This window comes from Neoarius graeffei, chromosome 19 (genome assembly GCF_027579695.1).
Source record: "Neoarius graeffei isolate fNeoGra1 chromosome 19, fNeoGra1.pri, whole genome shotgun sequence".
Taxonomy (NCBI): domain Eukaryota; kingdom Metazoa; phylum Chordata; class Actinopteri; order Siluriformes; family Ariidae; genus Neoarius; species Neoarius graeffei.
Genome location: NC_083587.1, coordinates 44,649,544 through 44,675,568, shown reverse-complemented (window position 1 = coordinate 44,675,568; position 26,025 = coordinate 44,649,544). Strand labels below are relative to the sequence as shown.

At 42.5% G+C, this 26,025-nt stretch overlaps 1 protein-coding gene across 3 annotated transcripts in view; it reads left to right on the top strand.

Annotated features, from left to right (window-relative positions):
* Nucleotides 1-25,628, top strand: part of virma (vir like m6A methyltransferase associated) — a 62,682-nt gene extending 37,054 nt beyond the window's left edge. For 2 of the 3 annotated variants that reach the window (XM_060900139.1, XM_060900137.1), the window contains exons 13-23: nucleotides 1,943-2,484; nucleotides 5,341-5,576; nucleotides 11,154-11,621; nucleotides 11,727-11,859; nucleotides 15,338-15,454; nucleotides 20,274-20,434; nucleotides 20,574-20,670; nucleotides 20,876-21,042; nucleotides 21,344-21,690; nucleotides 21,805-21,948; nucleotides 25,283-25,628. In XM_060900139.1, coding sequence (XP_060756122.1) covers nucleotides 1,943-2,484; nucleotides 5,341-5,576; nucleotides 11,154-11,621; nucleotides 11,727-11,859; nucleotides 15,338-15,454; nucleotides 20,274-20,434; nucleotides 20,574-20,670; nucleotides 20,876-21,042; nucleotides 21,344-21,690; nucleotides 21,805-21,948; nucleotides 25,283-25,464 — 2,594 coding nt within the window. In that variant the 3' untranslated portion in view covers nucleotides 25,465-25,628. The remainder of the gene's footprint in view (nucleotides 1-1,942; nucleotides 2,485-5,340; nucleotides 5,577-11,153; nucleotides 11,622-11,726; nucleotides 11,860-15,337; nucleotides 15,455-20,273; nucleotides 20,435-20,573; nucleotides 20,671-20,875; nucleotides 21,043-21,343; nucleotides 21,691-21,804; nucleotides 21,949-25,282) is intronic. The other variant, XM_060900138.1, reaches the window with a different exon arrangement.
* The last annotated feature ends 397 nt before the right edge of the window (nucleotides 25,629-26,025 follow it).

Sequence of the window (26,025 nt, the reverse complement as noted above, 5' to 3'; positions counted from 1 at the left end):
TACATTGTTAAAATTGAGAATATATATGTCCACAACACTTCTGTTACGTTCTGACTTTGGCATATAAATATGTTTTTATTACATCTCAGAAAATTAAAGTTATCTTTTAACATATCATTCATTAAAGATTACATGTTTTGTGACCTGATGGTAAAAAAAAGAAATGGTTTTAGGTGAATTTTTAAAAATAAGTTCATGTCCCCATTTCAGTACCCATAAGCGTGGAATCACTCATATATAGGCAGGCGGCACGGTGGTGTAGTGGTTAGCGCTGTCGCCTCACAGCAAGAAGGTCCGGGTTCGAGCCCCGTAGCCGGCGAGGGCCTTTCTGTGTGGAGTTTGCATGTTCTCCCCATGTCCGCGTGGGTTTCCTCCGGGTGCTCCGGTTTCCCCCACAGTCCAAAGACATGCAGGTTAGGTTAACTGGTGACTCTAAATTGACCGTAGGTGTGAATGTGAGTGTGAATGGTTGTGTGTCTGTGTGTCAGCCCTGTGATGACCTGGCGACTTGTCCAGGGTGTACCCCGCCTTTCGCCCGTAGTCAGCTGGGATAGGCTCCAGCTTGCCTGCGACCCTGTAGAACAGGATAAAGCGGCTACAGATAATTATATATATATATATATATATATATATATATATATATATATGCGCTCACACACGAGGGTAAGTCAAAAAGTCCTAAGAAAAATTGAAAAAAAATCTTGATTTATGAAAATAACAAAGCTATTTCTCTACATATCCTTCATTTAAGTCTAAACACTTCTGCAAGCGGTGTTTCCATCGGAGAATTTCTTCTTTGTAGAATCCTGGGGGATGTCTTTCACACCTTTTGAAATTATAGCATCTGTTTTAGAACTTTTTGACTTACCCTCTTAACCTTTTGGTGAATTCGCTTCGTCTTGCACTGAAAAAATGAGAAAAATCCAACCTTTAACTGAAATAAATTTAATCAGAGAAAGAAAAATCCCTCATCAATAAATAATTATTTTCAACAAAAACACATGTGCCACTATTATTGGCACCCCTGGAAATTATAATGAACACAATGTATCTGAAGCATGTTTCCCATTTAAATTGTACATTTTATATATGGGCGTAAGTGTTTTACTGGGAGATATGCCACTTGTATTTTTCATACATCCGGGACATGGAGATCAAAAACCGTAACATAATTCTTTGTTTCACTCGTGAGGAAATTAATTGTTTTGATAAATTTGGGCACTTTTTGTTTGTTAATGTGTTGATATAATAAAAAGAACATCACATGTTGGCTTGAAGCTATGAAGTTTATCTTCTTGTGTTGAAAAACTCTCATATGTCATACGAAATGCATCGTTGATCTGAGTGACCTATTTACCCAATATCTTCACTCCGCTGATGTCACTGCCAATGTTTTCCTGCTGACTTGACGCGCGTTGTCAAAGTAGCGAACCGGTTCAAAATTAAAATTCTTTTGATTAACTTGCGTATTTTTTTGTGGATGTGTCCATATAATATAAAGAACATTATACGGCGGCATGAAAATATGAAGTTTATCTTCTGTTGTTGAAAATATTTTCACTAGTTCGCTTCACTCACTCATGATGTATACATTCACCACTCAAAGATAAACTTCATATCGTAACTGTGTAATATCCTCACCTCTCTCTCTCTATCCCTCTCTTTATTTATATATATATATATGTGTGTGTGTATAAATATCAGGTAATGTAAGCTGAAATTCTGATCTGCTCTTATATTCATCTCAAACCCAAATGTCATTTGTGTAAAAACAAAAGATTTGGCCTTGCTGTTCCAATACTTTTGAGTTTATATACGTAGAGTATACATTGTACGATGCATATCATTATGGCCCTACTTTCTTCAAAGCTACATTCTTCAAAATAAAGGAAAGTGTGCAGCACTAGTGAATATTTATCATAAATCTGTTTTGTGTATAAAGGTCAGCAGAAGGACCTGAAATGGAACCAAGCAGTGATCACACTGTTCAGCGCTGAAGGAATGGACACCTTTATTAAAGTCCTCCAAAAGTTGACCTCGGTGTTACTACCCCCCTGGCGATTGCATGGACCCTTGGGCCCCACGCCACAGCGGATGATGATGATGTCACTGGCGTCCTGTGCGCTGAGGCTTATGCGGGCAATGCTAAGCGAGCTGCTGCATGGCGGTTCATGCGAGTTCAGGGACGTGCGTGTCCCAGCCGTGTGTGTTACCCTGCATACAATTGCATGCTCCACGCCGTTGGGGCGCCTGGATGCCGAGGAACTGCGCCTGCAGAGCGACATCACTGATGTCTTACTGACTTTCACACACGCTGTGAGTGAGCAGGAGACGGGTTCTGAGGAAACCGTGGCAGCAAATAGCTGGTCTCTCATGCTGAAAGAGGTGCTCAACTCCATTACTGCTGCACCAGAGAACATTTACAGCAGCCTCAGTCTGTTATCGGAATTACTGCCTTTACCGCTGCCCATGCAGACCACACAGGTAATACGCACATACAACTGGAGTGAATAAGATAAGAGAACTTGAACATTACTGAACTTGAACAGACGCTAAACAATCTCTGTCCTTAGGCGCGACGCGAAGCAGACTAAAACTTATTAGCTGGCCAAGTCACTGTTATACTGTACATACCCTTATATGGCTTACTGCTTTTATAAAACAGCAACGAAAAAAACAATACGATAAAGTCCATTGTTAAATACAACCCTAGTTCCAAAAAAGTTGGGACACTGTGTAAAACATGAATAAAAACAGACTGTGAAGATTTGTAAATCATGGAAACCCTATATTTCATTGAAAATAGTACAAAGACAATATATGTTGAAACTGAGAAAGTTTGTTTTTTGAAAAATATATGCTCATTTTGAATTTGATTTCAGCAACACGATTCAGAAAAGTTGGAACAAAAGACTGAAAAAGTTGTATAATACTAAAAAACCCTAATTTGGTTAATTGGCAACAGGTCAGTAACATGATTGGGTATAAAAAGAGCATCCCAGAGAGGCGGAGTCTCTCAGAAGTAAAGATGGGGAGAGGTTCGCCGCTCTGTGAAAGATTGCATGGGCAAACAGTGTAACAATTTAAGAACAACGTTCCTCAATGTAAAATTGCAAAGAATTTGGGGATCACATCATCTATGGTACATAATATCATTAAAAGATTCAGAGAATCTGGAGAAATCTCTGTATGCAGGAGACAAGGCTGAAAACTGACGTTGGATGCCTGTGATCTTCAGGCCCTTAGGGGACACTGCATTGAAAGCAGACATGTGTCTGTAGTGGAAATCACTGTATGGGCTCAGGAACACTTCAGAAAACCATCGTCTGTGAAAACACTTCATTACTGCATCCACAAATGCAAGTTAAAACCAGATATAAACAATATCCAGAAACCCCGCCCCCTTCTCTGGGCCCGAGCTCTTTTACGATGGACTGAGGTGAAGTGGAAAATTGTCCCGAGGTCTGATGAATCAAAAGTAGAAATTCTTTTTAGAAATCATGCACACCATGTCTTCCATGCTAAAGAGGAGAGGGACCATCCGGCTTGCTATCAGTGCACAGTTCAAAAGCCAGCATCTGTGATGGTATGAGGGTGTGTTAGTGCACATGACATGGGTAGCTTGTACATCTGGGGAAGCATCATAAATGCTGAACGATAAATACACGTTTCAGAGCAATATGCTGCCATCCAGACAAAATCTTTTTCAGGGAAGGCCTTCCTTCTTTCAGCAAGACAATGCCAAACTGCTTTCTGCACATATTGTATTAGAACTGTATGGCTCAGTAGTAAAAGAGTTCGGGTGCTAAACTGGCCTGCCTGCAGTCCGGACCTGTCTCCCATTTTAAGACATTTGGCGCATTATGAAGTGCAAAATACGACAAAGGAGACCCCGAACTGTTGAGCAACTGAAATTATAGATCAGGCAAGAATGAGACGACATTTCTCTTTCAAAACTACAGCAATTGGTCTCCTCAGTTCCCAAAAGTTTGCAAATTGTTGTTAAAAGTAGAGGTGATGTAACACTGTGGTAAACATGCCCCTGTCCCAACTTTTTTTGAAACGTGTTGCGGATATCAAATTCAAAATGAACATACGTTTTTTTAAAAACCAATAAAATTTCTCAGTTTCAACGTTTGATGTGTTGTCTTTGTACTATTTTCAATGCAATATCGGGTTTCCGTGATTTGCAGTAAACAGTTTTTCCACTATGTTACAGTATATAGTCTGTTAACTTGTAAGCTTTGGTTACTACTAGGACATTCTACAAAAGAACATTGGCTTAGTGTGACAGTTCTGTTGGTTTAAAACTTGGGACATTGCTACAAAACTCAATTATTATGACGTGGTCACAGTATGTATGTATATCAGGAATATAACAATGGCTGCAAATACGGTTCAGCCAGTCAGATTTTAGAATCCAAACTATCAATTTTATGAAAACTGTGTCATAGCCCACTAATGTCTTTACATGCAATGAGAGAACACCACTCGGCTCATTGGCAAAAATGTTAGCCAGAGACTTTCTGCCTTTTTGTTGAGGGCGCAAACATGACGCTTCAGGACGAGATTACGGCTAAGATCACGGCTGCATAAAGTCATCGTTTATTTTTGCTTATTTTTCATAGTGTGTATTAATGAGATCAATTTGCTTATCATACTTTTGAATTAAATTATTATTATGGGGGCGTCATGGCTCAGGTGGATAAGGCGCCATACCATAAATCCGGGGACCCGGGTTTGATTCCGACCCGAGGTCATTTCCCGATCCCTCCCCATCTCTCTCTCCCGCTCATTTCCTGTCTCTACACTGTCCTATCCAATAAAGGTGAAAAAAGCCCCCAAAAAAAAAAAAAGTATATATTATTATAGTTGCCACATTTTAGCCTGGTTAATTGGACTTCTGGGAAATCATTATATGGGACCGGACAAGCCATTGGATTTTTCATTTATCTGATAGGCGTGCTCATGAATTTATGACTCGTTCACCCCTTATGATGTAGACTATATAGAAATTGAAATATATTGACGTGCTTTCCTCAGTATTTTGAAGTTGATAGTGATTCAGTTGGTTTATTCCTTTCTCTCATTAAATACTTATTTTTTCCCCCCCCTCATTAAAAATCTTTCTCTCAGTAATGTTTTGTAACTTGTCGCTGAAATATCTGAACTTCAGTATTTCATAATATGGCTCTGTTAGTACTCTATTAGCAAATATTGAGATATACAGGAGATTGTGTTTTCTCGCCTCAGAGAAAGTTTTTTTTTTTTTTTTAATCGCTTTAACTCACAAGGCTTTGCTGTTTAAAGATGACCTTCATTTTTCTCTCTACCTGGCAGGCTTTGTCAGTCCAAGACATTGGAGTGGCAATGAACACACGTAAGCTGTGGAGTATGCATCTACATGCTCAGGCGCGCACTTTACAGGAGGTGCTGCAGTGTGTGTGTGTGAGCAGCTGCCCGCCTCTCCTGTCTGTGCTCCGGCGAGTGTGTGTGCAGCTCTGCGACCTTGCAGCACCAACTGCCACCCTTGTTATGAGGACCCTGCTGGAGCAGCTGCATGAAGAGATACAACTGTAAGTTATGTACCATGATTGCACATGCATGACTGAAAAATGTTCACATGTGACATTTACAATGATTTGCCAATATCCCTTTGACTTTGTATTTATATTTAATGTGTTAAAGGTGACGTACTCCTTTTCCACAAGTTGACACAGTCCCCAGAGCACTTAATGAAATGCCTGTGACCTGCTTTGTTCAAAATACCACAAAGAAAAAGCACCACAGCTCCCTTCTCACACTGTCTAAACCAGCGTTTCTCAACCTTTTTTCGGTCACGGCACCCTTCAGAAGTATGCAAATTCTCAAGGCACCCGCTTATAAAATATGCACAGTCATGCTGACCATACGCTGACCCCGGCAGTGACGTTGTGACATGGGAAAGGGGGCCGTGAGACAAATTTTGATGATGCGTGAGGCGGCAATGATCTGCATTAGTGTAACTATCGTTTTTTTGGAATTGTAATTCATTTTATTTATTTCAGTGTTAGAATATATAATTTTTTGACGGCACCCCTAACGAAGCCAGATGGCACCCCGGTTGAGAAAGGCTGGTCTAAACAGCCCTGTTCAAAACAGCTGATTTGAATGTCTATAGACCCTTTTCAGTCACGTGACCTTCGTAAACGCGACCACCATTTTGGACATGTAGCGGACTTCGGCTCGAATTGGTTTGAATGCGAGGAAGGCGACAAACGGAGAACATACAAGAAAAAGGAGCGAGATGCAGAAAACACCTTCGCTATCCAGCGACGTAGGGCATTTACAGGGCGAGCAGAGGGAGAAATAACAACAGTAATGACACATTAGCAACGCCGTACAAAAATAACGGTTTATGGCACAGACCCTTTCGGTTCTCGCTCATCTAGCTGCTACAATGACTGCTTAGACTGCAACAATAATACCTAACACACATTTAAGTATCCGTTGTAAAGACGTGAAACTCGTCGAGTGACGAGTGTGTTCATTGATAAGCTAACACAATCTAAAAGTAGACATACCATCACACTGCCCTGGCGCTGTGTACAGTTTACCTTCTATGGCTTGTGCACTCACTATTTGCCATTACTTTCTCCAACCGTTGTGACAGATTACAGGGAACGGCCTGGATTTAAGAGACAAATACATGTTCCTCTTGTTTTGAACACTTATTTGTAGGCAGTGCTTAATTTGTAAAGTGGGAGGTCCCGGAGCGCAGAGGATGAGTGGCTCCAGTGCGGAAAAAAAGAGGGGGGGAGGGGGGCGCGGCGCTGCGCTTCTGGGCATGTTTTGTAATAACACTGCAAATTAAGTTCATCTGCAGATATTTTGTGGATGTCGTTTCATGAGAGAAATCACCAACAAGACAGATATCAAAATCAGACATTAACACTAAATAAACTTGCATTTTTTTATTTAATTATTTGGGTTGTTTTTTTTTGTTACATAGTCAAAAGAGGTGTCGGATCACCGGATCCAGTGTAAATAGCTGCCGGAGCCAACGCCCGAGGTTCCGGAGCGCGCTCCGGCTTGCTCCCCCTCAAATTAAGCGCTGTTTGTAGGACACTGCCTCTGATCTGTCCTACAGTCTACCAACAGCAAAGGAACACGACGCTAGCTAATGTCGTTAGCTAATAGCTACTACAGAAGAACAAAGAGGTTACAATGGGTTATTTTAGCCTATTTGGTTACACACTCGCCGCCACAGAATGTTAACAGCAATGTAATGCCTTTTCTGGCTAATTTTATTCGTCTTACCTCCAACAAAGTGGTCACTGTACAAGCGCTGGTATGCCGAGGGCTGCCAATCTTTCCTGTTAATGGCCGCTATCCATCTTTTCCGTCGGGATCCGATAAAATGATAACCCTTGCCTTGTGTGTTGATGGTTACTACATCCAGGTGCACAACAATATAGTGGCATGATGGAAGTCTTGCTGAAAATAAACACTTTCTTTGCTGCCGTTCCTCAATGCTGGCTGTGGTAAACTACTGGTAGTACATGTCCAAAATGGCGGCCGCGTTTGTCGTGACGTCACGTGAAAAGGGTCTATAGGTTGTATTCGGTCACGTGACTTTTGCTTGCGAGTTTTCTTCCCGTGAACGACGTGGTGGTCAGGCAAACCAATTTGGCTGCCGTTATGCAAAGAGCTAGTGAAACCGTCTCTGGCTATTTTCGCAGTTTAGAGGCCAGTGCACGGTCAAGATACCTTCAGAAAGTTGCTCTTTGCGATGGAATAGATACTTACTTGTTAACAAAGAAGGATTTTTCCTACGAGTTGGAAAATGATCCATCTGTTGAGTTCCCCGACATCTCACACTACCTGGTGCTGCAGGCATCGTTCTACACCAGACCTGGGCATTTTACGGCCCGCAGGCCACATCCGGCCCTTTGGTTCATTCTGACCGGCCCGCGTAAGATTAATTAGAAATTACAAAATAAACGTATTTTCTAATTTTACCTCATGCATGGACTGAATGTGCATTGCTTTTATTTTGAAGTTGTGTTCAACAAAAACGCAATGCGCGCGGCATGAACATGACATGAAATCCCACAAAACCTAATCCCGCGATAACTACTTCCGTAATTTGTCCAGACCAACCGCAAACTTGTACGTCATCCTTCAAACGGTCCAGCCAATCACATAGTGTGACGTCACCAGCAGGCGCCGGAGCCCGAGCCGATCTGTAGATCTGATACCTGCACCGAATTGACACGGCATCATTATTATAATATGATGTATCTTGCTTGATATTTGGAGTAGAAAGACAATACTGTGATGTCTTTATTGTGTTTTGGGGTGAATATGACTGAAAAAAAAATGGTACAAACGTTCACATTTTGTTAACCATTGTTTTGGGAAATTTGATTGAATAAATTACATTTTTTGTAAGGCAACCTCGTTTTTTCCATACTCTTACCAGTCTTAGCAGCTTGTAAAAACAATGTTATTTACTGCTTTATATAAAGAAATACAATTAATATTATGCAGAATTTAGTTCAGCCTTTTGGTCCGGCCCTCCACAAAATTTTCTGTTTCTCATGTGGCCCCATGGAAAAAATAATTGCCCACCCCTGTTCTACACGGACAAACAGATGATAACTTGGAAGAGCATGGAGGCAAACAACTTTTATTTATTTATTTTTTAACATGTGGCTGGGTTAAAGATCTGAGGATCAGGACACTACAAGAAAAACACTATCACTTATGCCCGGGTAAGTAGGAATTTTTGGGCTTTTTATACGCGTCTTTACAACAGTTGCTAGGACGCTACGGGTTTTAATATCTGGGTGTAAACAAACCACAACCGCTCGATTCTCAATCATCCCTGCTCTTCTCTTCTGGGTAAATCATTCGCAAACATTCACAGAAATCCCTTTAAAGACCTGGGTCTTGGTGAAACAGGACGGAGAAGTTATCACGGCTCACTGTAACTGCGTGACCGGGGAGGCACTTTCGTGCCGTTAACGCATGAGCTCTGCTTTTGTGTTTCTGTGGATCGTCTCGATTATCTATCTAGTCCAGTGTAGGAGCCTCATCTCCGTCATCATCTATTGCTAAGACATCCTGATAAATAAAGTGAAAACATACGCGTTAGTTTACAATATGGCGACCACGATCAAACAGTAAACAAAAGCACATCTGAGGACTGAAGCGGCTCCTGAACTTCAAAACATCACGGAATTATGGAAAATGGCGATAAGTCATTTGTGAATCCAGACAAAATAAATCGGAGGAATTTACAAACCTTTCACAAAGTGATCACTGCAAACCAGAGCTTTGAACCGGTTCAAGGAACGAAAACGAAAACCGGAAACTTTTTCTATTTCACATGGAACAGAAATGAAACCAGAAACTTTATTATTTTTTATGCTCCGGAACAGAAACGCTTATTAAAAATAATGGTAACCGGTTAATACCGTTTTTTATTTCGTTCCTCAAAGTTTCCGTAGCCTACAAATAAAAAAGTCATTCTTCTCCTGCGCAAGTTTCTATGACCCGCTGGGGTTCACTTCCTGTGTGACGTTCGCTGACTGAATGGAGAGAGCGGGAGGGTGGACTACTATCACGTCTCCACATCTTAAATAAGCGGTAAATATTGCAGTCTATCATTATTCAAAAACGTTAATTTCAAACACGATATCTATATATTTGTCCACGTTAATGAGAGGCTCGCGAACATTAAATGACGTTAACCTCTGTTAGCCTATCAATGCATAGGGCCTGACTAGCCTTTGGTAACACACTAAACGAATTATCTTTCATTTTTGGCACTTTTTCTGTTTGTGTAGGTGGGAAGACGTACTGAGAATCCAAATCGCCAACATTTGAAATAATAATTGTTTTGAATTATTTCTTGTCTTATTTAATGAAGGTTGTAATAGAATTAGCCTACATTTGGCTTAAGCTGGATGAGACAGAGACATAATTTTATAGCCATTTGTTAAACAGCTGACAGGGAACATAATTAACCGTTCCGGGAACGAAATTTTTTTGTTCTAACCGGTTCGGGAACGTCTATTTAATGGTGGAACCCAAAACCGGAAACGTTAAAATTCCGTTTCTGTTCGGAACGAACCAATAGGAAAAAAATTCTGGTTCAAAGCCCTGCTGCAAACTCAAGTGTTCTTTGACTCGGTGCCCTTCCATCGCAGCGAAAGGTTCAAGAGCCACCATTCTCATCATTTTTTGGTAAAATCCTTTCACGCTTTTCTGTCACTTCACAGGGAACCTGGAAGAAACTTTTATCAGTTTCACAGTTTGTTTGATTCGAACAGGGCATTTTAATGACTAGCAAGATGCCTCGGCGATAGTGACACTTTGTGAACAGTGAGCTCAGCTGACCACCACTTCATGTCTTGCATATCTAATGAGGCAGATGTGACGCCGGATGCAACCCATAGCAATTCCTGTCAATGACAATGAGCCACTGCTCACCCTACCCTCCTGTTCTGCTGACCAATCAGGTAGCTCTTTCCTCGTGAATATTCATTCTTAAAGGCAGTTCTCAAGTCATGGATGGAGACACTCAGGAGAGGCTGCGGCATAATTCGAAATAGCTTACCTTGTGACAGGGAAAGGACAGCCAAATCTGAATGGCTTATTGAAGCACATGTTTTCTGAAATAGGCAGCCAAAAAAAAAAAAAAACTGACTGAATTGTTTTATTAAGTGAGTTTCCCCTTTTAAGATTGGTATGATCTCAGCAGGGGCGGCACGGTGGTGTAGTGGTTAGCGCTGTCGCCTCACAGCAAGAAGGTCCGGGTTCGAGCCCAGTGGCCGGCGAGGGCCTTTCTGTGTGGAGTTTGCATGTTCTCCCCGTGTCCGCGTGGGTTTCCTCCGGGTGCTCCGGTTTCCCCCACAGTCCAAAGACATGCAGGTTAGGTTAACTGGTGACTCTAAATTGACCGTAGGTGTGAATGTGAGTGTGAATGGTTGTCTGTGTCTATGTGTCAGCCCTGTGATGACCTGGCGACTTGTCCAGGGTGTACCCCGCCTTTCGCCTGTAGTCAGCTGGGATAGGCTGCGACCCTGTAGAACAGGATAAAGCGGTTAGAGATAATGAGATGAGCAGATATTGATTTACTGACACTTTTTTTTTGTTTGTTTTAGGGAAGCTGTGACTTCGCAGTTGACAAGGCTACTAGCCCTGCTAGACTCACTGGTGTCTCAGCGCTCCTGTAAGGCAGCCATGTTGGCTCTTCTGAGCGGAGGCATACGCAGCGAGGGGCGGCCTGAAGACAAACCGACCGAGATGCTGTTGATCCTGCTTGCGATGCTCCTCCCGCCGGTGGATGCCAACATATCGGTGCAACAGAACACAGAACTGATAGCCTCAATTATCCAATCACTGTGCGACCAAGACATTTCTCTGATTGTGAGTGGCTCAGGGGAGGTGTGTGTGTCTGAGGCGGAGCAGTTGGCTAACGCCTTACCTTCAAAGGACATGATACCGAGTATATGTGACAGAATGTTGGAGGTGCTCAGACACTCACACAGCAGCTACACTCTTCAGCTCACTTGCCTCAGAACAATGATGTTCTTGACCGAACATGACTATGGGCTGTATCACTTGAAGAGGTAACATGCTTTTATTTAAATATCCCCTGTGTATGTGCAGTAGTTCATTCAATGCTGATCTTGGTTTTGCCATACATGGGGTTTATCATGCTGTTTATGTTGCAGCTCACTAAGGAAGCACAATTCTGCCGTGTCGTCACTCCTCCGAAGAGAAATCATGTCTTTTAACAAAGAATCAGCTGAACTGCTTTCTGCTCTGTTGGACTTCCTACGACAGATTCTCAACAATGACTCAGTGGTGAACAAAAACATAATCACTTCCTGCTGTTTGTTGTCGTAATAAAGTCAGAATTGTGTGTTAACATTAAGCTTCATGCATGTACGGTCATGGGGAAAAAGAAAGTGCACCCATGTGTACTTTATCAGGGCCTAAATAACAACTGTGTGGTCATAACTAGCTTCTATAAACAAACAAAACCTCAGGTAACAACAAAAAAACAATAATATGTAGTAATTTTTCCTCAAAAATTAAACCAACATTCAGAAACTCGGTGGGAAGAAATAATGCCGCTTTTCCACTACAAACGCGGCTGAGTCGGGCTGAGCTGTGCCGGGCTGAGTGGGGCTGTTGGAGTTGCATTTCGACTACAACCGCGCTGAACCGTGCTGGCTGGAAGTGGATGGACACTTGGGTGGAGTTAGCGAAAGTGGGTGGACGTCACGTGATGTCGTTAAGCAGCGCAAACAGTGACATCAGTGAGCTTTTAAGCGGTAGTCTCACGACCCGAATAGTAAACAATAAACATGGACATGGAGTCGTTAGTGTTGCTGGTCTTGGTTCTGTGGCTTGTTGTCACCGACAACGCCAACAGATACTGGCAAGAGCGTATAGATGAGGCGAGGCGCATAAGGCTTCAGAAATTCTCGTAATTCGTAATTCTTCTTCTTCCGGGTTTGCGGTGTTTACAGATCCCAGCGTACTCGCGGGGCGTGTGTGGGCATGTGAGGACACTCCTCCTCACCAATCAGTGCACAGGGGAGTGTCTGCTCACGCCCCCAACCTCACTCGGCTCGGTTTGGCTCGCTTCAGCCCCACTCCAAAACGGTGCGAGTTTTAGGGGCTAAGCAGGGCTGAAGCGAGCTGAGTCGTGCTGGTTTTTGGTAGTCGAAACGCGAGCCGTGTCGGGCTGAAGCGAGCTGAAGTGAGCTGAAAAAGGGTAGTGGAAAAGGGCCATAAGTACACCCTTCTTGCTTCCACAGTCATTAACCTCCTAGGGCTTAGCGGTCACATGCGTGGACAGCACTTTTTAGAAATTCGGAACAAGAATCCACATATGTGGACATACTTTTTCTCTAAAAGTACATCTTATCAAAAGATGATGCTTAGTTTTTATTCTAATCAGGTTCTAATAAGCCCAAATAGCAAAGAGAAATAAAAAAAATGCATGTAAAAAAACAGCTTGGGCCTTAGGAGGTTAAGAGCGTAATTAGCAGCCAGGAGTTACTAATATAATGCACAAATGCATTAATTAATCATTAAGAAGTGTGACTACTTCTATAAAAGCAAACGTTTTGGCAGTTTGGTGTTCTGAAGCACTCAGGTGTGCGTCTACATCATGCCAAGAAGAAAGGACATCAGCCATGACCTCAGAGAAACAATTGTTGCTGCTCATCAATCAAGAAAGGGTTATAAGGCCATCTCCAAACAATTTGAAATTCATTATTCTACAGTAAAACGAATTGTTTACAAACGGAGATCCTTCAAGACAGTCGTCGGTAATCCCAGGAGTGGGCATTCCAGCAAATTCAGACCAAGGTCAGATTGTTTAATACCAAGACAAACCCAGGAGATACATCATGTGCCCTAAAGACCTCTGTGAACACGTTAAATGTTTAATAGGATGCCTTATGTACAATGAAATTTAGTTCATCATAGGAGAGCAAAGCCGCTGCGTGTGTGTGCGCCGCCACTCTTGGGCACTTCAGCCCAAGGCCTTCCCATGTTAACCTAACTGCATGTCTTTGGACTGTGGGGGAAACCGGAGCACCCGGAGGAAACCCACGCAGACACGGGAAGAACATGCAAACTCCACACAGAAAGGCCCCAGTCAGCCGCTGGGCTTGAACCCAGAACCTTCTTGCTGTGAGGCGACAGTGCTAACCACTTACACCACCGTGCCACCTCATTCATGACCGCACATTCAGAAAAAGCCTGAACAAGTATGGCTTTCATGGAAGGGTGACGAGGAAAAAAAAAAACCCTTCTCTCCAAAAAGAATATGGCAGCATGACTTAGATTTGCAAAATTGCATCTGAACAAACCACAGACATTCTGGAACAGTATCCTTTGGATTGATGAGACCAAGGAGAAGATGCTTGGTCATCACGCACAGCACCATATTTGGAAAAACCAAGCACAGTGCATCACCACAAACACCTCATACCAGTGGTAAAGCAGAGTAGTGGAGAGGTGATGATTTGGGCATGTTTTGCAGCCACCTGACCTGGGAAACTTGCAGTCACTGAGACAACAATGAACTCCACTTTATACCAGAATATCCTTGAGACAAATTTGAAGCTGAAACTGGATCGTACAACAGGACAATGACCCCTATCACACCACAGATTGACCTCTGAATGGCTCAAGAAGAAAAAAATCGAGCCACGAGAATGGCCAAGTCGGACCTCAAGCCCATTGAGATGCTGTGTTAAGATCTTAAAGTGCATATCCTGGACCAATTTCATTTTTTTTATATGAAAGTATGTCCCTTTACACACTCATCCAGGAGGGTAATTTTGCACAAGGCCATCTGTCTACAGCAGAAAAAAATAAAATAACAAAACGTGTCTGGAAAAATCCCAAGGGAGTCTGGAGCCAGATTTGTGACGTTAACTGCGGAAGCGCCAGCAGGCTGCGAGAGCTTTGCACGGTTTCAGTGCACAGCCTGTGTAGACCAAGCGTTCCCATTTCTCTCTCATTGTCCGGTCTTTTGGAAAATGAGTACTAATCCCATCAAGATTGGTGTTGCTACACCCTCCTATGATACATCTGTTAACCATTTTAATAATTACGCGATAACGTTGAAGAAATTTGCAGAAAACCACCAGGTCGTTTTCTCATAAACAAACCAGCGCTGATGTAGGATTTAGAGGGAGGCGTCCCGCACACGACGTCACGAAAATCAATGTTTGCCTGGAAATGCCAAGTTTTTTCAGAGGCGGACCAATTCGCCTCAAATGGCTTGATTTCAGCTGAATTTTTCTGGTATTGTGCAAGGTAAAAAAAAAATTGCGCAAAATGTGACGGATATTTGACCAAAGTTCAATATAAAATAGAATTGCATTGATCTTGCTCCTGAATTTACCCGTGATGTGCACTTTAAGAGAGCTCTGCATAAACGAATGCCCTCAAATATCAATGAACTTTTGTAAGGAAGAGTGGGCCAAAATTTATCAAAAGTGATGTGAGAGACTTTAAGTTATTGTTGCTATGATATATGGTATAGGGTGTACTTATATTTTCCTCACTTGATTTCAGAATGCTGGTTTACTTTTTGGGGAAATTGGTAACAAAACAAAAAACATTTCAATATGTAGTCACCGGAGTTTATTTGTTTGTTTATAGAAGTTGGTGAAGACTACACAATTGTTATTTTGGTCCTGATAAATACAAACGTAGAATTGAAAGAGGGTGTACTTTCTTTTTCCCATGACTGCATGTGGAAGAGAGGAAGAGTGTAGTTTGTGTTTATGAGAGCCTGTTTGTACTGTACCAGGATGAAGATATGGACTCCCGCTCTTTGGCTTTGAATGTGAATGATATGAAACAGCTGCTCCAGTGGAAAGATGATTCCACCGAACATCCGCTTGCAGAGTTGGAAAGACACGTCACGGTATGAAGTGCATTGGTACAACTGCCAACTTTACATATTTTCCAGTCTGAATCGAACAAAGTCTCAACAGGTCTGTAAAAGGCGTAATTTGTCTGAAATTACATTTTACGCATTTAAGGCCTTAAATCACTGTGAATTTGAATATACATTAAAAAAAAAAAGAGATTGAGGGTGTATTCAGACCAGGATAGTTCGATAGTTCACTTGCTTTGGTCCGAACCAAATGTTTTTTTTTATTTTTTCATTTTGGTGCGGTTCGCTTTCACACTGTACATTTTAGTAAGCGGACCAAAATCTGTCAACAAAGCCACGCGCCCTGAGGTCGTTCAGCTATTGGTCAGAGACGACACGCGCACAAAGCGTTAAGTTCAAAAGTAGTCATGGAGGCTTTCCGTGCTGTTATTCTTTTTAATGTCATCAAAGCTATATGTTTTTCCAGTTTTTACTGTTTTCACAATTGTGCGATTACTATGCAGTTGTACAAGTAATTTATCAACGACGACGACAAAGGGCAAGGCGGCTACGGAGGATAGCGCTGATGAGCGCACATCATGTTGTGACAGTTCTGGCTCTTCACGCAATAGATGAATTTCGTTTTTGCGTCGCTAGTACCGCCACTTTTTGAAAGAACGTCCCTGATTTTAATGTAGGTCTGACGGAGTTTCTTCACTTTTAGCCGACATTGTTCTGGGGAGCGCGTGAACCCCTTCTCCTTCATTTTCTCACTGAATACAGCAAACACGTCGGCATTTTTGTGTGTTCTCTCCAAAAGTTCAGATATGTGGACATCTGCCCATATATCCACAAGGGTACGCGTTTCTTCCTCGGCCCACGTTTGCCCCCTACTCATTTTTTGTACTCTGTAGTCTAGCCTACCACTGGTCTGAATGACTGAACGACTGTTGTAAGGTTCCCTTGACAACCGAAACAGTGTTTGCACTTTGCGGTGGAGTGTCAAGACTCTGTTTCCCATAATGCTCGACAAATGACGGAAGCTCCCGAGGTACAAAAAAGCAAAACTGTCGGATTAGGTCCGGTCTGCTTTCACACCTCCAAAAGATCCGCACCAGGGTTCCTTTGGTCTGGACCGAGTCTGACCTTGCAGCTCGGTCTCGGTCCGCTTGTTTGGTCCAGACCAGAGTTCGGTGGTTTGTATTCAGACCAACCCAAAAGGTCCGGACCAAGGGAAATTTGGTTCGTTTGGTCCGGACCAAACAACGTAGGTGTGAATACGCCATGAATCTCAACAATGCCACAGCCATCCATGTCCAGGAGCCAAGGGAGCCATTTAGTAGCTCTTCTTGAGTTAAAACACTAAAATATGCAGGACAAGGGGTACTCCAGGACAAGGGCTGGGAGCATGAGATTTAAATTCTGGGCACAATATAGCATAAATGCTAGTTTTATATGGTTTCTAGCAATCTGAACATGCCACTTTCATATACAGTAACACGTTTTTTTCATGTATGCTTTAATACTTATAGTACTCAGTGTTGTATTTGACACATAGAAATCTTATATTTTGATATGACCCATTCATTGTTCTTGCTTCTTAGGATATTTAAAGGAGAACTGAAGTCTTTTTTTGGGGGGGCATCGTGGCTCAGGTAGATAAGGCGCCACACCATAAATCCGAGGACCCGGGTTCGATTCCGACCCGAGGTCATTTCCCGATCCCTCCCCGTCTCTCTCCCTCTCCTGCTCACTTCCTGTCTCTACACTGTCCTATCCAATAAAGGTGAAAAAAGCCCAAAAAATATCTTTAAAAAAAAAAAAAAGAACTGAAGTCATTTTTAAACTTGCTTTATTTCTTAATTAGCGTGTTATTCAATTACGTTTTCGGTTTTATTAACCTTATATCCTGACTCGTATTGGCATATTATATTTCACTTTTCGGCCTTTTCGGTTTTTAATCATGTTGAATGTAGTCCGTATGGTCCACGGCAGGCATCGTTTATCCGCGCGATCTTTACGAGACTTGTGCGAGACTTCAAACGTGACGCGTCAGCGTCACCATTTTGAAAACTGTTTACACAGCAGCCAGATCGCCATATCATTCCAATTTAGATTAATTTCGAGATTTGCCAGCTTCATCAGTGATGGAGATTATTTCATACGACTTCGAACCATTGGTTGGTTAAATGAAAAAAAAAAAAACGCTTTCGGACACTAGTCCGTCGCGCTGGTATTTACATAATTACTGTCGCACAATTAAAACGTGCCAGATCAGGCAGCTGGTGGGTTTTCAAAATAATAAATACATGCATGTATTTCTGTGATAAATCCATATTATACTGAGCGCATTTCCCACATTAATCAATACAAAGTACCTGCAGCTTTCATTTTTTTAAATCAAGGCTGAATACTTTCTTCTTTGCCGCTGCCTTTTATTAAACCAAATTTGAGACTTTTAATTTGATTTCTTTCAGTGCGACCGCAATGCATGATGGGATATATTGCTTTGGTTAGTGACCATCGGTTGTACGCTACTTTTCGTGACGCATTGTGGGATACTTTGAGTGCACTATATAGGGTGTAAATAATCCTCATTAAGGTTTCGGACAGCACTACAAAATGGCGTCCCCACTATATAGTGCCCTATATAGGGAGGAGGGAGCGATTTCGGACATGGGGAAAACTTCCGGCTTGATTATGTCAGCATTCGAAGGAGGGCGCGCGCGTCTTTTGACAACGTTGGCAGATGCTGGTCACTTTGATTTCCGCTGTACGTTTTACTTCCGTCCTACGATGTCTCGCACAGGTCTCAGCGAATCTCGGTTATGGCCATTGCTTTGACATATGGACTGATATATTACATAGTGTATTTCAAACACTCATAACTTGCTATAGCAGCGACAGAATAGCTATCAAAAATGCATTTCTGTATTTAATAAAATGAGAAATAGAATTTTGATACTAAATATTTGCCTTCAGTTCCCCTTTAACACACTCTTTATCCCCTGCCATGAAGTGCGCAGGGGGATTTAGGAATGGAGTTCGTGCGTCCGTCAGTCCATCCTTCCGTCCATCTGTTTCAATCTGGACAAGTTTTCTCAGAAACTACGTAAGCTACATCAATGAAACTTTGCGTGCTTATATTACTATTCATGATCTAAGCTGAGTTCGAAAATCGTTTACGTGAAATTATTATTATCCCCCCCGCCACAAAGTGCGCAGGGGGATATAGGAATGGAGTCCGTCCTTCTGTCCGTCCGTTTCAATGAGGACAAGTTTTCTCAGAAACTACATAAGCTACATTAATGAAACTTTGCATGCTAATATTACTGAAAAAAGCTGGGTAGCGTTTTATGAAGGTGCCATAGTACTTACGACATAAGTCAATATTAAAGCAATGGGCTTATAAGGGCGTAAGTGTTAAGAGGTTTTCATAAGATGCTCGTGGCAGCGGATAGTGATGAGCATGTCTTCTTGTTGGTCATATAGTTTCCTTAGTTGTAAAGTTCTCCCTAATTTGCCATCAAATGTATTGCTTAGATGTGGGCCAGTGTGAATATGGACCAACAAATCAATATTAATATTCATTGGCAAGTATTTTTATCATATTTTATTGCTCTTGTTGATTAGTTGTCACAGCCCTGTATTGCCCCCAGTATAGAGATCTTGCAGTCACGTGACCGGAAAGTACACAGCCGCCATCTTGTCGGTAAAAAACACAGCTGAATACTGCTGCACTCGTGTACAGAATGGATCAATTTCAACCGACAGACTACACGGCTCATTTTTCTAATGAACAGATAACTAGATATATATCTAAAATAAACGATCTACAGATTAGTGACCCTTATGGCTTACCGGACGGAGTTTTCACGACCGTGTCAGTGGATTTTGAACTGCCAGCGGAATACCCGGACGTGTATAATTACCTCATCAACTTTCCCTCGCTGTTCAGTGGTGAAGCACTGCGTGCTTATAAATCTCTGGACAGTTATCTTTACAGAAATTCAGGATTTGTCAGCGACTCCGATGTGGCATCTTGTAAACAAGAAAATAACAATCCTCATTGGATGGGTAAGTCACTTAAGTATTGAGTATAGCACTGACCAGCCGATTATAGAATAGAATAAGGTAATTCCAGCTGTAATTCCAAATCGACCGTCTTGTTTACCATGGATCTGGCGTTGGAGAGTTAGAGGCTTAGCAGTGGAGATGTGAGTGGCTGTTTTCTGAACTTAGTCAACAGGCCGGCTCTGCCTGCAGCCTCGCTTTTGTTTCCGCTCCCGACGCCGCCTCCTTCGCTTTGCTTCCGATAACAATCCACGGAGACCCCGCTGGTCTCGCTGTCTCGTCCGGAATGTTGTGCATACGATGGAAATCGCTACAAACCGTCATTTTCTGCTGGAAACCAATGTCCAGTAAGTCCATACGGTTGTAGTGGATATTGAAGTCCGGTACAGACGAACAACACGCAAAAATACACATAAAAAACGTGCACAGGTAGGGAGAGCTTGTAGCCGCAGCCATTGTAGTAGAATTGTATATAGTAGGGTTTTCCAGAAGAAAAGGTAGAAGTAAAAGCAGAAGTAGAAGGCGGAAATATGGCGTTTGATTGACAAGATGGCGTCTGTCACAATCTGGATCGGCTGTGACGTCACATGCAAGTGCTCCATTGGAACTGCACCACACATCCATCTTGTTAACTGAAAATAATATGCCGAATGAACAGCCTCCATTTTGTGTGTGTGTGTGTGTGTGTGTGTATGCGTGCTTTAAAGAAATATGTTCGTGATGTCTGGCTGAGTATGAACTTTTTTCGGTGTATCTCGCATCTAATGCTTGTGTTATAACCAAACTATCATAGGAACTCCTTAAAGAGGATGATTCGTTGGAAGCGCTGCTGGAGAACGTGGTGGGTCTCCGGCAGATTGTGGAAACTGCTGGAGAGACTATGGGCCAAGCAGAACCTGAAACCGAGCCAACTCTTCCTTCTCCAGAACCGCTCCAGACCCAGTTTAACAACAGGTATCGGAGCGTGTCTGTCTCACCTGCTTGTTGAGTTCTCATTACTACTCTAAAATTTATTTGGTGATGTTTAATATAACACTCAGTGTTGGTTCTTGATATGCCTGTGTGATTTGACGGTGTGTTCTCTCCCCCAAAGAACTGTATATATTCTCTCTGATCTTTTGGATGATCAGCTGAGGGCTCTTTGGTATTCTCCATTCCAGTCAGATGACATGGAGGCAGACCAGGACATGGTGAGATTAAAAAAAAAAAATGTACCTAGTTTTTCTCCCAGTTTAGTTATTACCAGTTCCCAGTCATCTGTGTTGTGTGAGAAAGGTGGCTGTGGTTATTAGAAGACAAAACAGGTTTCATACTGATTTATTTCAAGATGAGTGAGGTACTATGTGCTGTGTTTGTGCTGAAATGTCATGCGGAGTTTGTTTTTTTGCCTCGCAGGTTAAAGTAGACCTGGTCACGCTGGCGCAGCAGTGCTGCCCCGATCTTAACCTGAAGGCTGAGTTAGACCGTTCATTCCTGAGTGAGCCGACTTCACCAGGCCACAGCAAACCAGCAAAGGGCTTTAGACTGGGGAAGCACAAACATGAAACCTTCATCACGTCTAGGTACACAAAACACATTCATATGCACTTTCATTAGTCAGAAGTACAGGGATTGAATAAGCTTTGCAAAGTGCACATAGAAATCACACAACTCACCCAAGCACGCAAAACACAGCTGGAGTTAGATAAGTAATGAGATAATTATGAAAATAATTAGTTTGTCTATTACATTTCTCGTATTCACTGGTCAAAGAATGCATGGTTCAATTCAAACAGACTAAACACTGCATATGTGAAAACCCCCTTCGTGTGCATAGAATAGCCAACATAATTACTCAGAATTATTTTGTATGTCTCTCGGCAGTGGCAAATCGGAGTATGTGGAGCCAGCTAAGCGTGCTCACATCATGGTAGCTCCTCGTGGGCGCGGACGTGGCGCTTTCAACCAGCTCAGCCGGCCTCACGACATCTTCAGGCAGCGTAAACAGAACACGAGCCGGCCACCCTCCATGCACGTAGATGACTTCTTGGCTGCAGAGTTCAAGGAAGTGAGCCTACCTGTAGGCTTGGCTCTACCCAAACGTCCTCTCAAAGGGGGAGGGGCCAAGCCACCCACTAGAGGCCTGTTTACTGGTGGAACCAGAGGACGGGGCTTCCAGAGCCACACCCGCTTCTTCACTCCAGCCGCACCCAAGAGCGCACTGCTTGCCAGTATGTACAGCTGATAATATTCAAACACATACAGATCTTGTTGTTGTAGTTTGATAGCTTTTGAAAATCAACGTTTGCGCGTTTTTTTTTTGTTTTTTTTCTTCCACACCTAAGGTAATTATCCTCGTCGTGAGGGTGGACGAGGGTCCACTTGGAGCACTCCAGTGACTGCAGTCACTCACAGAGGGACATACAGTGAACCCCGAGGAGCACAAAGTAACTTTACACGGCCGTTACCGTCAAGGCAGCCACCAGCAGGTACACTCATGTTATACTCATGCAGATGTTTAATAGCTAGATTAGGGTGCATCAGTTGCCCCCTAAAAATGAAAAGTTCCTCCGATCATGATGCATTTTTGTTTTTATGTTCCTTTTGGTAAGAAAACACACTGGGTGAAATATTTTGACAAAATTCAAAAGTTTAATGGTGGCACCAGGAGCTCAAAGTTATGGAAAAAGCTGCTATTTTATGACTTTTATGACAAAATTTCTATCACTTTTCATGAAACATTATGGCACCTTATAGAGTATACCAAATATCTTAGATACACGTTTTAATGGCCCTTTTCCACTACCCTTTTTCAGCTCACTTCAGCTCACTTCAGCCCGACACGGCTCGCGTTTCGACTATCTAAGAACAGCACGACTCGGCTCGCTTCAGCCCTGCTCAGCCCCCAAAACTCGCACGGTTTTGGAGTAGGGCTGAAGCGAGCCAAACCGAGCCGAGTGGGGCTAGGGGCGTGAGGAGACACTCCCCTGTGCACTGATTGGTGAGGAGGAGTGTCCTCACACGCCCACACACGCCCCACGAGCACGCTGGGATCTGTAAACACCGCAAACCCGGAAGAAGAAGAATTACGAGAATTTCTGAAGCCTTATGCGCCTCGCCTCATCTATACGCTCTTGCCAGTATCTGTTCGTGTTGTCGGTGACAACAAGCCACAACACCAAGACCAGCAACACTAACGACTCCATGTCCTCCATGTTTATTGTTTACTCTCCGGGTTGTGAGACTACCGCTTAAAAGGTCACTGATGTCACTGTTTGCGCCGCCTAACGACATCACGTAATGTCCACCCACTTTCGCTAACTCCACCCAATGTGTCCACCCACTTCCAGCCAGCACGGTTCAGCGCGGTTGTAGTCGAAATGCAACTCCAACAGCCCCACTCAGCTCGACTCAGCCCAACTCAGCACGGCACGGCTCAGCCGCGTTGGTAGTGGAAAAGCGACATTAGTCCATATTCTAAATATATTATCAAGCACAGTTTGAGTTTTAGCTGTTCATTGAATCATTGTTCAACTACTTTTAAACAATACAAATGTATTATGAATCACATTAATGCTTCTCAATCCCTTGTAAAGGTTCTTAACATGATCTCTGGCTCACAAGAAATCAATAAATGGAGTCCAACATTGTGATTCAAACCTTACGCGAAAACATAAAATAAGCGTTTTTGGCAAAAAATGAACCTCATGGTGCCACCATTAGACTTTTGAATATGGTCAAAAAATTTTACAGGATGTCTTTATTGGTGAAAAGGAACACCCAAACAAAAACGCATCAGATTTTATGAAAGTGAGGGCAACTGATGCACCCTAAGCTAGATGGATGAATATATTTAGCTCATCTGGCCATAAGGCCGAAGAGCTATTGCCATGGCATGGCATGGCATCCGTCTGTCCGTCGTCCACAATTCACTTAAATCGTATCTCCTCACTCAGTTCTCCATGGATTTCCGTTCCGATTGTTTGATTTGAAAGAACTCATCACTCCGTACAAAACTTGGTCGTTGTTTTGTCACATTTTTTGATAACGAATTAGTAATTAGGCTAAATGAATTAGGCCTCTCGCTAGAATTTTATTTCCTCTCTCGTTTCTTATCGACGTTTTGGGGTAGATCTTCGCTTGAGGAACAAAACTTGGTCGTTTGTTTGTTGATTTTCCTGTTGTAAACAATTTGTTTACAACTTTTGCTTATTTTCAGTTAAATCGTATCTCCTCCCTCGATTCTCAACAGATTTCAGTTCTGATTGTTTCGTTTGAAAGAACTAGTCCTTCTGCACAAAACTTGATCATTGCGTTGTCGATTTTTTGCTAACAAATTAGTAATTAGGTCAACTTAACACGTTTTCTTCTGACTAGAATTGTATGTCCTCTCTCATTTATCATGCAAATTCAGTTCTGATCGGTGTTTTGGGTCGATCTTCCCTCGGGGAGCAAAATTTAGAAATTTGTTGATTTTCCTGTTGTAAACAATTTGTCGTGGAGGTTGGTCTTTGCTCACCTTGTCACATTTCAGTTCTGTTTGATGTTTTGGTAGTTATGGGTGTTTTGATGGCAGGCCAGACGAGCTGCTACGTCATTGATGTTCTGGTTACATTTACAGACAAATTACAATTTTCCATAATTATTTAATTCTGGGTTTTTTTTCCATTAAATTATTATTTTATTTCTTTTTTTAATCAGGCCACAAATTTATGCATGTATCTCTTGTGTGGGTGAAGGGAATTTGTGGCAGGTTTATTAAAGATTAACTGCGAGTTGGCCTAGTGGTTAGCGTGTCCATCTCTCGATCGGGAGATCGCGAGTTCTACTCATGGTCGGGTCTTACCCATCATAAAAATGGTACCTACTGCCGTCTGGCAAGGCGCGCTGCAATACAGATGCGAGTGGGGAGTCAAACTCTTGCAGTTACCAGAGGACTAGCCCCCCACTGTAACCATAACTATGTAATAGGCGAGAGGCCGAGGGCTACGGAAATGGAGATCGGCACCACATGGGACTTTGACTTATTAAAGATTAGCAGGTTGTTTGCAGCTCCCAGACCACCTGCAGATAGGACAGAAGAAGCAAGAACAAGTACTGTGTGCACCACATCTTTCAGTGGAAACTAGCTTTAGCATGGTTACTCTGAGATGTAGTCTATTAAGCCTCGGTCACAACCGGCCATACGTGCTCCTACGGCCGGTCTACGTGCAAAAAACGCAAGAAACGCACGGAGTGTGACGTGCTGATTTTCCAGCCGTAGACTGGCCGCAGACCGGCCGCAGAGGTTCTTTGTCATGTCAAACAAAGTCTACGGGCGCTTACGTTTTTTTCAGGTTGCAAGACAAACTTACGGCCAACGCACGTCTTTCTCCACGAACAAAAAAAAACGCAGCAATTTGGGAAACGCCAAAAATCGCACAGCCAAAAAATCGTACGTCCAGTTGTGACCTAGGCTTTAGAGTGGGTTTCAAAGTGGCATCTGTGTCAAAATGCTTGAGAACTCCTGATCGAGTACACTGAATATCAGTCATAGGTTATTTTAGAAAACTAAGGACTAGGCAAAGGAATGAAAAATAAAATCTGTTACACTTGGCTTTAATCAACTTGTATAAACAAAAACAGTCTGCTGACTGCATTTTCAGTACCCTGAACACATGGCTTAGAAGCAATTCTCAACATTTAGTCTTATGAATAATGCATACATTTTTACATGAAACTAATGCCTTTGAGCTTCAGGCTTTTGCACTTGGTCAAATAACAGCGGTGTTAGTGTTTTTTGGGGCGACTCTATTTTTACAGGTTCTTCTGTACTTTTCTCAGGCGCATATCGTTTGGCTCCTCGAGACCGTGCCCCCAGAGGAAGAGGCACTGGCCTTTCCTGGCTAAGTGGAGGACTCAGTGTAGGAGGTGGAGTAAGTAACAACGGGCGTGGTCAAGGGAAATTCAGCAGCAGCGGGAGCGGAGGTGGACGAGGCCGGCACGTACGCTCGTTCACTCGATAATAACTGTAAACTGTCCAAGACTCGGCCACATGGCTCTAAAGGACCAATCAGGATCTGGACATGGAGAATTGGTGGATGCGTTTATTGTAATATTGTGTGGTATGTGTTTTTTTTTTTTTTTGTGTGTGTGTGTGTCAAAAGCTAATTAAAATTCTGTGAATATGCACTTGTGTTTAATATCTTTTAAATCTAACATTGGAATTTAGTTTCAAGGCATACATTTTTATATTCAGCTATTTGCTAGGAAGTGCTGTTTTCCAAGAAAGACATTGTCATAGATACTTTCCAAAGTATTTTATTGTGAGCCAGTTAGAGAAAATAGACAATGTGAAATAAATCATTCTGAAAAATCTGTGAAGGTCCCTAATCGTTTAGTCTGTCTTGGAAAATCCCTAGACATTTATAAAACTGCTAAGATAATATGAACACCTCATATATCTTTTTTTTTTTTGTGAAAAATGCTGCTGGTTTTGAACCACAGTTGGTTCGCAGCATGTATCTGCACCAGTAGGATTTGGCAGTTAGCAGACCCCCAAACAGTTATGCAGTCGTGTGTGCTGG